The 17,101-nt window shown below is 36.5% G+C and overlaps 1 protein-coding gene across 1 annotated transcript in view; it reads left to right on the forward strand.

Moving 5' to 3' along the window:
• Positions 1-4,151: 4,151 nt before the first annotated feature.
• HFM1 (helicase for meiosis 1) overlaps positions 4,152-17,101 on the forward strand; it is a 79,877-nt gene continuing 66,927 nt past the window's right edge. Inside the window, exons 1-5 of the mRNA XM_036447218.2 lie at positions 4,152-4,250; positions 10,251-10,363; positions 12,004-12,313; positions 14,547-14,812; positions 15,064-15,111. Coding sequence (XP_036303111.1) covers positions 4,180-4,250; positions 10,251-10,363; positions 12,004-12,313; positions 14,547-14,812; positions 15,064-15,111 — 808 coding nt within the window. The 5' untranslated portion in view covers positions 4,152-4,179. The remainder of the gene's footprint in view (positions 4,251-10,250; positions 10,364-12,003; positions 12,314-14,546; positions 14,813-15,063; positions 15,112-17,101) is intronic.

The raw sequence follows: 17,101 nt of genomic DNA on the forward strand, positions 1-17,101 counted from the left end.
GAGGGAGAGGGGAACTGAGGGAGAGGGGAGCTGAGGGAGGGGGGAACTGAGGGAGGGGGGAACTGAGGGGGGGAGCTGATGCGGGGGAAACTGAGGGAGGTGGGAACTGAGGGAGGGGGAACTGAGGGAGAGGGGAACTGAGGGAGGGGGAACTGAGGGAGGGGGAGCTGAGGAAGGGGGAGCTGAGGTGGGGGAGCTGAGGGAGAGGGGAACTGAGGGAGGGGGAGCTGAGGGAGGGGGAGCTGAGGGAGGGGGAGCTGAGGGAGGGGGAGCTGAGGGAGAGGGGAACTGAGGGAGGGGGAGCTGAGGGAGGGGGGAACTGAGGGAGAGGGGAGCTGAGGGAGGGGGGAGCTGAGGGAGGGGGAGCTGAGGGGGGGAGCTGATGCGGGGGAAACTGAGGGAGGGGGAACTGAGGAAGGTGGGAACTGGGGCCCGGATATCTGGTGGGCAGGTCAGAACTGGACAACCAGACCCTGGGCAGCCTTCCTGGCAGGGGTGGCCCTTTGCATCCGGCTCCAGGGCTGCGGCGGAAGCGGAGGGGAGTTGCAGACGCACACACACTTCCGGCCCCTGGCCCGGCGCCGTCCAGCCACGTTCCAGCCAGCGGCCGGCGAAGCCTGGGCCTCAGCTCGCGTGGACTGTGGCCGCGGCGCACCCACGGAGCTGGCTGGGCGGCGGTTTTGGTGGCTCCCGGAGCCCCTAGTGTTTACCTCCAGGTGTGTAGCCCCAGAGCAGAGCTGGTGGGCCTGTGTGTGTGGTGTAGACATTTTGTTTGACGCAGTGGGAACCTAGGCCTTTGGCGGAGTGGCGTGGCCTGTCGGGTGTGGGACCGGATGGGCCCAGGAGTCTGCAAGGGGCTTGCTTGGATCTAAGGTGTTCCTCAGGAAGTCCACCGGAGGTTTTTGCTTCAGGCCCTGAATCGGTTCTTGTGGGTGCCCCAGGGGCGGTGTTGGAGACCAGGGGTCCCACTGTGTGGATCTCTCCCTGCCGAGACTCAGGGACCCTCGTAGTTTGTCCCCGTTTCCAGCCATGACCTTCATTTGTGATGGTTGGTTTTTTTCAGAGAACGTTGGTCTCTTGGCTTCTTTGGTGACGAACCGATTTCTGGCAAATCGATATTTCATGAGAGGATTTTTGCACTCTTGAAATAAGGAGTATGTTTCTGAGAGTAAAAACTGTAAAAGATAACTAGTAGGCCTGAACATTTTATTCAGTAAGGATTATAAGCAGTAAGAATGTTCTGAATTGACACTAAGATAGCTAAGGTGCGGGTCATCTCACCAAACAAATTATGTAGTCACAGAAAGAGTTTTAAGTATTTTAAGAGCGACTAGACCAGAGGCAAAGCAAACACAAAAACATAAAATAATTGTTATAATTTTATACCACATGCTGGAATGAAAACTTTGTAAAAAAAATAATCCAAATGGAAACTGACATAGAAAATCTGACTCTAGACCTAAAATTTTAATGAATTCAAAATCTAGGGTCTACAACAATTACAAACTCTTAGAAATGTGCTAAGGTCCCTTGTAGGGACTGTGTTTTCAAAAAATATTTACATAATGAAAGTTTCAAATTTATGGTCCTTTAGAACCATCATCATTTGATTACATAAATACTGAATTAGAAAAAAATTCACATTTTAAAACTGAACCTTAAAGGTTTGGGGGTAGAATTTTAAGTTTCAGAGTTGATAGAAATTATTTTTATTTGAAATTATTTTTATAAACTGATCATTGCTCAGGCATTTATTCCACACTAAATTCTTATGGACCACTTATTATGTGCCAGGCACTGTTCTGGGTGATTGAAATACATTGAGCGAAAAAAATCCCTGCTCAATCTAGAGTAGGGGTGTCGAACTCAATCAGAGAAGGGGCCAAAATCTAAAATCCAGCCTAAATCGCGGGCCGAATGGTTTACTGAACAGTCATAAACTGTCATTGTGATGGAAACGCAGCAGAGTGCAGTGATGACAGCGCGGTGCGGGCCACATTGCAAGGCCTGGCGGGACGGATTTGGCCCGCGGGCCTTGTGTTTGACACATGTGATTCTAGAGAAAGCAAAATAAACAAACATATAAGATCATTCCAGTTATCAATTAGTGCTATGAAGAAAAACAATGCACATCATGGGGATAGAGAATTTTATGTCAGAGGTGTTTTCTTTAATAGGGATACATCAGAACTAAAATAATGCATAATGTTTGTTTTTTTTCATGTTTTTATTCTGAACTCAAACAACTTATATTCTCTTTTATGCCAGAACTAGAAATCAAATCAAAAGGGTTTTGTTTGTTTGTTTGTTTTAATATTTGCTATGCATTTAGGGGTATTTTCAATTAGTTTATGAAGTAATTTTTTCTGAAACAAATATTTTTAATTTGTAGTTTTATCATTGTTTTGCACTTTCTTTTAGAATAATAAATTCAAATAGATATGGTAACCTTAAGATTTCTACTTAAATTCTGAGATAGCAAAGCCATATAAAAGTGGCCTGGTGAGTTTTAATTTAGCAAGTTTTTTTGTTATTTAATATTATATAGTTCTCCTAAGACTAGAAAGGGAACATTTTTTAGGTTACTTTTTGGATAAAAAAGAAACATGATTAGCATTTTCATTTATACTTGATCAGGTAATTATTTTCAAGTTCTGAAATTGTTTACTTAAGTAAAGATGCTAAAGACTCTGTTAGCATATTTCTGCCTCCCTTCTGCCTCCCACTTTGTTATCCTAGGCTTCTATTTTTCATCTAGTCAAAAATTGTTTTAGACACTTAAAGAACCATGCTAATTTGTTTGTTTTACTATTTCTTTTTGTTGGTGACTACATGATTAATATATTGAGAAAAATGAAGAAGGCAATTAAGTTAAACATATGGAAGGGTGAAAAACACAATAACTGAACAGAGAAAAACCTCACAACATACAGTATACACAAATGTAGCCCTATGTGTAATGTGTTGTCAAAAGGTGCATGTTTCTACATAACTCCCACATGTGTCCCATCCCACATCAGGGAGGACTGAAAATTGAAGAGACATTATTTGGTAATGTGTATTTCTCCTTGAGATGGCACTCATATAGTATTTTTGATTTTAGCTTCTAGCCTAAGCAAAGATTTGAAGTGTACATATTAATTATCACAGAATAAATAGAATTGTGATTTATGTTTTATGATTAGTGTATAATATCTGATTCATGTTTTGTTATATAGAATTTTCTATCATGTTTAGAATTTAGGAAAATGGGATGTAGTGTTCATGTGCAGGGGTAAGAATGACAATGTGAAGGAAGCAACATATGTGTGTAGAAATGGTTCTACTATTTCCTATCAAATTTGAGGCTTTTTGTGCTCTATATTTTATTCTATTTCCAGGAGCCAATGCTGAATGTTTTTTGCCTTTAAATAACATCTCTGAATGTAAAAATTATATTTTAAAAAGGAATGTAAACATTTATATATGTTATGTAATATGAATGTAAACTTAAATGTACTATACGTTAAACTTGTAAATTTTTTTTTATATTGGAAAAGTTCAAACATACATACCTAGGCAAAACAGAGCATTATAATGAACTCCACATACATATTACATAGCTTTAGCAATTATCAAATAATTGCCAGTCTTGTTTCATCAATATAGCTCTACCTCTCCACCTATATTTTGAAGCAAGTCCCTGCATATTTTGAAGCAAGTCCCTGCAATAATACATAGTATTATTGTTAGAGACATATGCATTCACAATAAAATGCACTATCCTAACTGAGAATAATGGTATGAACAAAATATTATAAAAGCCCGAAAGGCATGATTAATTCTGATTTGGTTAAGAGGACAAATTTAGAGAAGCTGTTGAAGGATAAATGACCTTTGACCTACACTATGCCAGGTGGAGAATAAAAGAAAACACATTCTAAACATTGGTACAGTATAAAAAGAGGTACAAGTGTGAAATGCATGAAAGAGTGGAGAACAGAGAATAATGTATTTGAATATTGAGGTTCTTTGGAGGAAGATGCAGGAGATGCAACTAAGAAGGTAGTCTTGTGGTTATTCTGAGAAATTTATGATTATAGTTAATGTAGCCAGAAATATTTTTCTACATTTTTGTAAGTAAAATATAAACTTCTTTTTCTATGTTTTTTAGATTTATGACAAAATCCAGTTTTTGACATGTCGAAATCAAATGATTCCCTGTTTTCTTTGGATAATTTGTTTTTCGAAAAACCAGCTGAAGCTGAAAAGTAAGTCTGCCTTTAAGAATGATAGCACAGTATATTGCTTTAGGCTTTTTTGATGTTTAGGGAATTATAATTTCCTCTCTGGTGAATATGTACATAAAAATAATGGATAAACAGAGTAATGTCTTAGGTATATATTTGGCAAACATGGAATTCAGATATAAAGAAGTAGCTAAAGTTTAACATCTTACATATTATAATTTAAAAAATAGAGTAATGTCTTGCCTACTTGGCTTTTATTTATTTGCTTTTATGTTTAATTATTTTTGGCTAAGGTAAAGATTAGAAGTAATGGTCAAAAAATAGCTCACTACAAGAAGTACTGATGATATTTTTTGGAAACAGAAAGGGCAGTGTACTAAAAACCAAGTGGCATAGGCAACTTCAGTGCAGGCAGGAAGTACAAGAGGAAATAAAGATGTGATAACTGAGGAAATAAGAATAGAGAATAGGTAGTCGGTTTATGGATTTTCACATACGTATTATTGCTCTTAAATTGTAACATTTCTATGCATTTGTTCTATTATCCCTTTTAAGTGAAACATTGAATAAATTGCATACTTCATTTATTTTTTTTAAATATATTTTTATTGATTTCAGAGAGGAAGGGAGAAGGGGAGAGAGATAGAAATATCAGTGATGAAAGAGAATCATTGATCAGCTGCCTCCTGCATACCCCACACTGGGGATCAAGCCCACAATTCAGGCAAATGCCATGACCTCTTGGTTCATAGGTTGACACTCAACTACTGAGCCATTCCAGCCTGGCATTTCATTTATTCTTTCATTCATTCAAATATTAATTCAATTATTGACTGAATGCTAAAAAGGATATAAAAAGGTTAAAACAGACTTTTACTTAAAAAAAAAAAACACTAAAATTTGCTTGAGGAAATTAGACACAAATATGGAAAGTTCATTAATAAATAATGTGACCATGTAATTCATCATTTAGATTGGGATGAAAGAGTTTCAAATAACTGGGGCAACAAGTGTTAATCAGGACTGGCTTAGATAAATTGGGACATTTGTTTGACCTTCTAATAATACAAAGTCAAAAAAGAGTGCAAAACAAATGATAAGCTTGAGAGTGAAAGAGTTGTATCCAACTAACTGGGACAACCAGTATTAATCAGCACTGGCATAGGCAAACTGGAACATATGTTTGACCTTCTGACAATAAAAATAGTGAAAAAAAATATTGCACAGCAAATGATAAACATTTATATGTACGCAATGAAATTTCAGATTTGGAAGGACACTTGGGCTACACTGATCAGGTCACACTTTGTAGAAGTGGTGGGAGGCTTTGAAGGATTTGCTAATTCTGGGGTATAACAGCAAGAGAAAAAAGAATTGAGATGGGATGATTCACAGTATTTTTAGGGGCTAGTATCCTATCTAATACAAGAGTAATATGCAAATTGGCCATACCTCCACTACACCCACAAGCCACTCGCACCAGGCAATCAGTAGCAAGTATGCAAATTAACCCAACCAAGATGGCTGTGGCCACACAGAGAGCAGGAGGCTTGAGTTTTCCCTGGCAATGGAGGAAACCAAGATTTCCGCCTGCCCTGGCCTACCTTGGCCTCTGATCAAGGCTTTGGAATGGGTGGGAAGCCACAGCCCACGTGGCTTCGGGTTCAAAGACTTGGAGGAAGGGCTGATGTGCAAATTAATACACAAGACAAGAAATATAAATTTGGAAATTATGGGGGAAGCCATTTGTACACTTGGTACAAGGGACCAAATTCCACTGAATCTCCGTTCCCATCTACTTTTATTTGCTAGAATACACAATTGCCTTCAAGGAATGCGAACAGACATATTAAAAATGATTGTTTAGTAAACAGTAAGATTATCAGATTGGGGGAGTTTGCTTTAGGCCATTGAATCATCAGCAATAGGTAATAAAATGCAGATATTCACCCTGTGAATATCAAAGAGCCCCATTCAACTTTCTGACCAGACTTCTTACATTTATATTAATTATTGTTGATCTTGGTTCCCAGCAACAGGGTACCAGGGCTCATGGCTGGTGAGTACCACTGTGGTGATGCCAGCCTCTCCTGATCAGGACTGACTGGGCGAGAGCCTGTAGCAGGTGCAGTGGGCCAGGATGAGCAGTAGTTCCAGGCAGGAGCAGCAAGTGGTGTTGGACTGCTGGTTTCACCCCAATCCCTGCAGGCACGCCGAGGGACCCACCAGTGCACTAATTCATGCACTGAGCTTCTAGCTTATTGTATAATATGCCTTATACAAAACACTGATCAATGTTATCAATGTAAATGGAGGTAAAAACAAAACCCGTAGGTGTTTACAATCTAGAGGGGATAGCAGATCTATCTGTCATCTTTCTATTGTCAATACAAGGAGGACTGAGAAAAATACATAGGTTCAAACAGTACTTACAAGGGAGGAGACCCCCTGGCCAGTGTCCTCAGTGGTTAGAGTATCGGCCTGTGCATGTGAGAGTTAACCATCGATGTCTCTCTGCCCTTCCCTCTATCCATTCCTTCCTTCTCTTGAAAAATCAATGGAAAGCCAAAACCAGTTTGGCTCAGTGATAGAGCATCAGCCTGGGGACTGAAAGGTCCCAGGTTCGATTCCAGTCAAGGGCATGTACCTTGGTTGTGGGCATATCCTCAGTGGGGTGTGTGCAAGAGGCAGTTGATCAATGTTTCTCTCTCATCGATGTTTCTGACTATATCCCTCTCTCTTCCTCTCTGTAAAAAATCAATAAAAATATATTAAGAAAATGAAAATTAAAAAAAAATCAATGGAAAAAATGTCTTCAGGAGATGATTAACAAAAAAATAAAAAAAAGAGAGAGGAGAAGAAAATCTTAGAGAACCAGAGGATTTCATGAAAGTAGGACTTGAGCTGGAATCTTTAAAAATATATTTTTATTGATTTCAGAGAAGAAGGGAGAGGGAGAAAGATAGAAACATCAATGATGAGAGAGAATCACTGATTGGCTGCTTCCTGCACATCTCCTACTGGGGATCAAGCCCGCAATCCAGGTATATGCTCTTGATTGGAATTGAACCTGAGATCCTTCAGTCCACAGGCCTCCCTGCCACCCCACTCCCACCCCCCTGCTCTATCCACTGAACAAAACCAGGTAGGGCTTGAGCTGGAATTTGAATGTATGTAAACTCTAGTGCCTGGAACAGTGCTTGGCACATAGTTCTTAGTAAATAATTGAATGGATTGATGAGTGAATAAAACAGTTGAACAATAGTAGAAATGGTGCTAGGGTCAGGTATAGGGGAAAGCTGAGTAAAGGAAATGTTCTGAACAAAGATGGGGAGGGACAAAATGCATTACCTATCACTTTGGTCTAGACTATAAGATACATGTAGGAGAGTTAAAACTGTAAGGTGGTCTCTGAACACTTGGAAGTTTGGCATTATTCAGATATGACTGAAGGATTTTGAATGGAATAATATGATGAAAACAATTCTAAATAAATATGATAGGAGTCAATAAAGTATATTAGAGAGAGAAAGCCTGGAGCCAGTGAGACCAGTTAAGACACCATTGTTCTCAACCAAACATAAGTTGATTATTTTCTTGATTAGGAGAATGACAGTAGGAAAGAAAATGATGAATTTATAGGATGCAATAAGACCCGGTAGGTATCTGGGTATACTGAGGAAAACTATACTATGATTTAGATTCTAGGTGACTGGGGAAATTATGGCACCTCTGGAAAATAGGGAAATCATAAGGAAAATCTGACTTTATGGGAAGGGTGAACAGTAGAGCTAAATGTGTGTTTTTTGTATCTTAACATCTTTCTTGGATTTTCTAGAATAGCCTCTGTGCAGAAAAGAGTTAATATAGTAGTTCTCTAAAGGCCAACTGCTTGCAAGGTTGGCCTTTGCTAGACTCTGACAATTAAAGCCTAAACAACCATTATGACAAAATGACTGGTCACTATGACATGCACTGACCACCAGGCAGATGCTCAGTGCAGGAGCTTCCCCCTGATGGTCAGTGTGTTCCCACAGCCAACCTCCCGCAGTCCCTCCCCCAGGTCGGCCAACCTCCCACAGCATCCCCACCCCAAATGCTCAACCCGGCCCGATGGACCCCAATCAGGGGTGGGGCCAGTTGGCCAACCTCTCGCTGTCCCTCCCCCCGGCCGGCCCTGCCAGCTGGCTAGGCTGAGGGACTCTACCCATGCACAAATTCGTGCACTGAGTCTCTAGTGAACTGATAAGAGTGGCTTACAGTACATAAACTGTTTATAAAAGTAATATCACTTATGCTGAACATCTGCTTTTGTTTCTGGGAATCTGGAATGTATCTTAGAAACTGTGCCCACATGATTAGTTCCCAATAAAAACCCTGAGCATTGAATCTCTAATAAATTTCCCTCATTGCTGGGGGAATTAAGCACATCCTGTGTTACTCACTAGGAGAACACCTTTGGAAACTTGTGCCTCGTTTCCCCAAAACTTCACCCCATAATCATGAGTTCTTTGTATTTATTAGTCTGTTTCTATTTGTTTGTATGTTTATTTTGTTCTTTAGATTTCACATATAAGTGAAATCTTGCAGTGTTTATTTGTCTGACTTATTTTGCTTAGCATAATACCCTGTAGGTCTATCCATGCTGCTGCAAAAGGTAAAATTTCATTCTTTTTTATGGCCAAGTAGTAGTATGTTGTTTATATGTTCCACAACTTTTTATCCACTTGTCTATTGGTGGCCACTTACATTGCTTACATATCTTGGCTATTTTAAATAATGCTGCAATGAGGTGCAGATATTCCCTTAAATTAGTGTTTCAGGTTTCTTTGAATATATATCCAGAAGTAGAATTGCTGGGTCATAAGGCAGTTCCATTTTTAATTTTTTGTGGGCCCTCCACACTGTTTTCCTTAGTAGTTGGATCAATCTGCATTCCTACAAACAGTGCAAACTAGGGTTCCCAGGACAAACTAGGGTTCTCTTTTCTCCACATCCTTGCCAACATTTGTTTCTTGATTTATTGATGCTAGCCATTCTGACAGGTCTGAGGTGGTAGCTTGTTGTTTTGATTTGCAGCAAATGTTTTGGCCTTTTGTCAGACAGTCTATCAACAATGTCAGATAATGTCTTGTCAATTTTTTATTTGGAAAATATAGCCATAATTCCTATGTGCTAGGTGTGTAAGATGGAGAAATGTAAAGACTGAGTCTCTCGCTTCCAAGGGTTTGAAATCCTAAATGAAGAGATAAGAAACAAATAATAAAATCCTTGGGACTTGGCATAGGAAATACATGTGGTGCAATTCCCAACTTTATTGCCTGTCACCTAACACTTATCTTTTTGTTCTAAGGAAGGACAAGTCAACTTTGGAAAGAAAACATTAAAGCATTATTTGTTAATAGGATCACAGCTGCAAGATAAGGAGATTGTTAGTTATCAGTGCTAACAGGATGGCAATAATCTGGTCAATTGCTATTGGTTTACGAAATGATTGTCACTTTCAACTGGATTTTCTGGTGTTTTTTTATGGTTCTGGACAAAGAATATTTGGATTAGGACATTAATTTGTAATAATGCTTAAGGAATCCTCTAGGTCTAGAATATCAGTAATTGTGTCATTTAAACTGATGACCCATGATTAGTTATAAAGTGTGTCAAAAGTAATTTGTCACTTGTAATAGTTAAGGTACTAAAGTTTCAGAATGATTTATTACTTTTTAAACAATATTGGAACATATTTAAGACTTCTGTCACAAGAATTTGAATTGGAGAAAAAGATATGGAGATATAGCCATTATTCAGGTAGCATATCTCACATAGCAATGTCATTAATGTTATGACACATAAGGAAAAAATATTGAGAACACTGTTATATAGGGATAAATCAAAGTTACTACAGACAGTCAATTTACAGGATGTATAAGAGTCTGTAATAGAGCAATGTTTAATTGATAAATACATAGTTTCTGATGTTATATCATATTAACATGTATATTTACATTTTTGTATTTTATATAGCTATCCAGGTAGTGGAAAATCATTGGATTGTTTTCTCCCACCTGCTCCATTGGTTTCAGAAATTCCAAATACTCAAGCATTGGAAGAAGAAATAGAATGTCATAAACTGTTAGGTAAATTATCATATACTGCATCTGTTATAAAGCCAAACCCATGCAACTTATGTCAGTGTAAAAACAATTTAGTAACACTTTAATTGCTTTTATTTTTAATGGAATAAAATAAAAGTTAGAGACTGCTCTTATTAAGATTAATGTTCACCAAATCTGAAAATCTGAAACATTTTCCTTATCTACATCTACATCTACATATATACATATCACATGCACACAATATACTACCACATATGCATTCTCTTCTGTGAATTTTGTTTCCTCTTACCATCAAAACTATCACTGCTATTTAGTTTTCGCCTTGCCCTTGACTAAAAGTCGGATCCTCTGCTTTAAGGAAACAGATTTATTAAATGAAAACAACAAGAGGCATATGATCATATGTAGTTTGATACTATCATTTTGTAAAGCTAAAAAATGAGCACACTCAAACAGTATATGTCATCTAATGTAATACTGTTGGCAAAATTTTCATTTTTAAATTGGGGGGTAGGTTCATGCATTTATATTTTATTAATTAAGCTTCATAATTTATGTATATTTATAAATGCAAACATATATGTTCTATTGCATGTACCAAATAATATACAAATTATACAATATATACATATACCATAGTGCATATATATACCATATTTTTCAGACCATAAGACGCTCCGGACCATAAGACACACCAGTTTTTAGAGAAGGGAAGTGAAGAAAAAAAGATTCTGAAACAAATAGTGTCCTAAAATATTTTATGTGCATTAAAACCCAACATCACAGTCATAAACACATGTAATCAACCCTGTAAAGTAAACAGCAGCATTTAGAACCGGGCAAGCACACAGAGACCACACAGAGCCGGGCAAGTAAAAAAACTTTTTTTTAAAAGTATATGTGTAGGCTATATTTGGACCATAAGACGCAGGGACTTTTTCCCCCCACTTCTGGGGGGAAAAAAGTGCGTCTTATGGTTCGAAAAATACGGTACGTGGACATATGTATACATATATACACACACATATATATATACATATATGTAGTAAAGTAAATTCAAACCCTACTAAAGCCTCCAAACTCCCCCCAAACCTTTCAAAGATGCTTGTAAAGAAACCTATAATTTTGTAATCCTAATGAAAGCATTCCTTTATCTTAATTTTAGAGGCAACATTACAAAGTTAAAAACATTGTGTTGTATATTTTAATACTGAATCATAGTAACATTTTATATGGTTGGTCATTGTATTTCTGTGTATAAATTGCTTATGTAAGTTTTAAATCTTTATAATTATTTGTATAATTATATCATTTGTAGTAGATAAAATACTTAAATATTACAAATATGGTTATTTCTATGGGTCAGGAATTAAACCTATTTTATAATACTTTATAGATTTTGTATAAATTTCAAATTTAATTTAAATCTTAATTTCTGAGGGCCTTTTGGTGATATGATATACCGTTAAGTGACAGTCACCTATATTTCAAAACCTCACATAATATTTCAGGTTATCTTATTATTGTACTAATAAGTTTCTTTTTGCTGTCATATTTACCTAGTAAACCTTTTTGAAAATTTTTATTTAATTTTTCATCATGCTTTTGAAATTTTATTTTCATGGAGAACATGTAATAATTAATATATTCCATTTTTGTAGGTATGGAAAAGAGGCAAACAATGTTAACATCAAATTCAAAGATAACTAATGAAAACACAAATTATATTTCACCAATGCAAAAATTCCAATTTGCCTTTTTCTCTAATAAGTCTGAAGAAGATGATCTAAATTTAGGAGGTACAGGCAACAATGACTTATTGCAAGTTTCTGGCAAGCTGACATATGGTTCTCAGAAATTCAGAAATCACATTGGCACTGACATAGCACCTGAGAAAAAGATTCCAGGTGATTCAAAATTAGTTAATTTTGCAGAAGAAAAAGGAGAGAGCACATCAGCCTTCAGAAAAAGGTAATGAATTAGATGAAATAAATAACATTCAGTGATAAAGTTGAATAGTTATGTATATGTCCAAAAGTATGAAATGTGGTAGAATCTGAATGAGAAAAACATTAACAATCAATAGAGTCTATTATGTACCAGACACTCCATTAACTTTGGGATTCTAGTTATAGGTTTTTGCCTTAGAATAACTTACAACCTAATAGGGGGAAAGACTGATAGTAAATAACTAAATATAATAGTACGACAGTTATTTTTGCTGAAGTATATGGTTAGGTTAGAGGTTTTCAAACTTTTTTGTTAGAACTCCTTTACACTTAAAAATGATTGAGGATATTCAAAGAACTTATGTTTATGTGGGTTATTTTTCATATTTAAGTATTAATGTTTAACCATATTAGAAATTAAAACAAAAAATTTGAAAAATATTTATATACTAATACATCTACACTAATAAAACAGAAAGATGCAAATTGAACGTACCTTCACAACACCCACCAGCCTATCAGGAGTGAGTATACAAATTAACCCCACAAAGAAGGCAGGTTAATTTGCATACACAGGTGCTGAGTGGCTGGTTGCAGGATGGGACTCTTGCGTCATCACCATGGTGACGATGCAGGCATTCCACACTGCCCCAGCAGCGCCAGGCCTCTGGGCAGTGTGGGAAGGCAGAAAGGCGGCTCTGGGTGGTAGCAAGGAGTGAAGGCAGAAAGGTGGCTCTGGCTGGAGCGGAGGCAGTGCCGGCAGCCAGGGGAAGGAAGGCCCATTCTTTCATCAGTCTTCGTGTATTCAGGCCTCTAGTTTAAATTAAATAATGTATTTTTACTAAATAGTATTTTCTGAAACAAAAAAGAATTCTGTGAAGAGTGATATTATTTTATGATTTTACAAATGTTTTAAATTTCTGACTCATAAAAAATAATTGGGTTCTCATATATGCTTTTGCATTCAGTTTGTTGTAATAAATACAATAACACATGAGTTGGAGCCTCTGAAAACTCCATGTTAACTAGCAAGAATAAGAGAGAAAAGGGCAAATAATGCCTTAGTAGTATTATGAAAATAGTTTTGATTTTATGAACTTCTTGAATTAGTCTCCACCATCCTTTGAGAACTGCTGTTAGAGCATATAGCAGGGGACCTAATCTATTCAGGACTGTCAGAGAAGACTTTTCTGAATAAATGGTATTTAAGTTTAACTTTAAGGAGGAATAGAATAAACTAAGTGTAAATAACAGATGTTAGCAGTGGGGCTAAAAGTTTCAAACCTGTAATCAAGGTTTTGTCTTTCTGGCATCATCCCCATCCTAGAAGGGGCCCTAGAAGAGTCACTTCACTAGCATAAACTCAATTATGATGGAAAGGGGCTTCTTATAAATAATGAAAGATGCTTCTATTACACAGGAAATTGCAAGGGTTCCTCTGTGCCAGGAGCTGGAAAAAAGACCAAATTTATATTTCCTATTATATCACATAAAGGTTTATTTCTGAACTCTAAATTCTATACCATTGATCAATATTTATGTACTTATGCCTGGCATAAGGATATATCCCATACTGGCATATCCTACATGTCTTAATTGCTGTAGTTTTATAGTAAGATCTTAAATCAGCAAGTGGTGAGTCCTCCAACTTTGTTCCTTTTTTCAACATTGTTTTTGGCTATTCTTGGTTCTTGCATTTTCATATGAATTTTAGGGTAAATTTCTACAAAGAAGCCAGCTGGGATTTTGATAGGTATTGTATTGAATCGGAAGATAAATTTGAGGAGCATTGCTTATCTTAATAACAGTAAGTCTTCCAATGTATGAACACGGGATATCTTTCCATTTATTTAAGTTTTTACATTTTTTTCAATGATGTTTTATGGACAAGTCTTAAACTTATTTTGTTAAATTTATTCCCAAGTATTTATTGCTTTTTATGCTTTTATAAATTTGGATTCCATAGAACTCTACGAGGCACACAGCTAGTTCTGATTTAAAGTAGGAAACTTCAGAAAGGTGTGAATACCAGGAGACAAGAATCATTGGAGCTATCTCAGAGACTGGGTACCACAAATAGATTTATCTGAGTTTTAGGAAAGTGAAAATACATAATTCAGAGATAAACTTAACAAATTATGTTTTAAGAGAATGATTAATTTTTGTGTTTAAACCACAATTTACAGGTATTTTTAAAGGGACCAATTTTATGGTAGTTTTTTACATGTACACATGTTTTTCCATTTTTTTTGCAGGTTATTTAAAATATCTGACAATATACATGGAAGTGCTTATTCTAGTGACAGTGCAAACTTGGATTCTCATGTTGGCTCAGGGAAAATTTCCCAAAGAGAAACGAACAAAGGGAAATCTTGGAAATTTAGCAATAGTAAGCAGAAACGTCAATATTCAGATGTTAACATGTTTACAGCAAGTGATGCTTTTTCTGCTTCTGAAATCAGAGAAGGCATATTCAAAGCACCATCTTTTTCAGTTGCACCCCAGCCTCATGAAGCTCAAGGTAATTCCTTGTTTTTTCACTTGGTTTATAAAAGTATAAACTATTATAGTCTGCATTTCTTAGCATAGAGAAGAATACAAAAATATAGTAAATTTGAATAGGTAACACTCTATATGCAATTGCTGCATTTTCTAATTAAATTGCATTACATTCTAAACTGTGGGGAGCAGGCCTAAGCCAGCAGTCAGACACCCTTAGCACTGCCAAAAGGTTAAAAAATATCTGTATACACATTAGGATTTTCTTTTTAGGAGTAACAGAAAATGATTTAGATTCCTTGAAGGCTGTCACAGAAATTCGTATCCTTTAAATTGTAATACAGTAGCTTTTATTTGAAATTATAATTTTTAAACATTGTTTCATTGTGTCTCTGTTTATTTTGGTTGACAAAAAAAAAAAAAAAAAAAAAAAAAAAAAGAAGAAGAAGAAGAAGGAAAAGTGAATATTTTGGGTCATGTAAGAGACCCAGTGTGCGTGATACTGCTATTCAATGTGTGGTCTGCAGTCTGGTGCCAGTTTTTAAACTGCTTGTTACCAGTCTGGGACAAGATAACTACAGAAATGAGTGTATTATTGGATGAACTCTGAGCATATTTACTTACAGATTGATACAATTTTTTATACTTTGGGAAGGAAAACATATTGAGATCAACATGGGAAGGAGAAAAATGAATGAGAATGGGGCATACAGTGGATTGGGGACATTTTAAAAAATCTAATATTTTTTTAAAGAACCTAATTAGTGGTTTATATTTATAATCTGATTTACATATTTAGAGTGCATATGTATATTCTAGAGATAACATCTTTTTTTGCTTCTTTGATACCCTGTGTTATATCTATAAGAGTGCTCTTATTCTGTTTCATTATAATTCATTAGTTGTTTTTATGACTATTTCCCTATGATCTATGGACTTTATGAAGGCAAGGACCTTATTTATTTTCCTATCTCCAAATGTATATATATATATACTTTGTATAAATGTATGTATACTTTGAATAAATATAAAGGCAGTGTTTATTAAAATACTTTTCATTTTCAAAATTGAGTTATCAGCTGTTAAAGTATATATACATATTTTTTTGGGGGACACCCTATACATTGAAAGGCCAATTAATTAACAAAGATGTTCTTGCAAAAGTATATTCATGAGCAAGGATCTGTGAGGGTAAAAGTGTGGAATATGTTTAGAAAGAACAAGCATTCCAGTTTGGTTGAAGTGAAAGTTATGATTAAGTCAGTAGTAGGAAATAATGTTGGATAAGTATCTTAGGATCAGAACATTTACTGCCATGAATACCAAGGTCAAAAGTTTTTATTTTTAATAAGTTTATTAAGCAATGAGGAGAAACCATGCAGAATTTTTGAGTAGGTTAAGTTATATCATCAAAATTGTGTTTTAGGCGTACAGAATTAGTGACTCAAAAGCTGGGGAACGGCACTTAAAATCAACAAAAAGTTATAATTGTCAAAACAGAAAGTAAATTCCAGATATTGGGCAGTTGAGCTAGAAAAATCTAGGAGAGAATAATTCTAATTGTGGGTACTCTGAATATTGAGGTAATTCTGAACCAACGTTAAAAAATACTTGCCTGGCCCTAACCACTTTGGCTTAGTGGATAGAGCATATGCACATGGATTGAAGGTTCTCAGTTTGATTCCAGTCAAGAACATACTTTGGTTATAGGCTCAATCCCTACTCTGTCAGGGAACACATGGGAGGCAATTAATCCATATGTCTCTCACAGTGATGTTTCTCTCTCTGTCTCTTCCTGTCCCTTCCACTCTCTAAAAATCAATGGAAAAAAATATCCTCTGGTGAGGATTAACCAAAATAAAATAAAGTAAAAAATACTTGCCTGATCTCTTGTGAAAAGTTGTGTCCAATGCAGATCCCTGAACTGTGTTAGAATGGAGGAGGGATCAATAAGAGGTTTTACATATGATGATGTGATAATTTTAAACATAGCCAGCTTTTAGTGCTTCTGTTCACTGTGTGGTCTCATTCCTGCTGTGCTTCCTTCTCTAAGGTGATCTAAATAGTGTGGGAACATGGGAAATAGGTTGTGAGTAACATTTGAAGTTAGTTTTTGTGTGTTTTTTAAAATATATTTTATTGATTTTTTTACAGAGAGGAAGAGAGAGGGATAGAGAGTTAGAAACATCTAGGAGAGAGTAATTCTAATTGTGGGTACTCTGAGAGAGTGAGAGAGAGTCATCAATCAGCTGCCTCCTGCACACCCCCCCCCCCCCCCCCCCCCGCACTGGGGATGTGCCCGAAACCAAGG

The sequence above is a fragment of the Pipistrellus kuhlii genome, unplaced genomic scaffold (genome assembly GCF_014108245.1).
Source record: "Pipistrellus kuhlii isolate mPipKuh1 unplaced genomic scaffold, mPipKuh1.p scaffold_m20_p_2, whole genome shotgun sequence".
NCBI classification, from domain to species: domain Eukaryota; kingdom Metazoa; phylum Chordata; class Mammalia; order Chiroptera; family Vespertilionidae; genus Pipistrellus; species Pipistrellus kuhlii.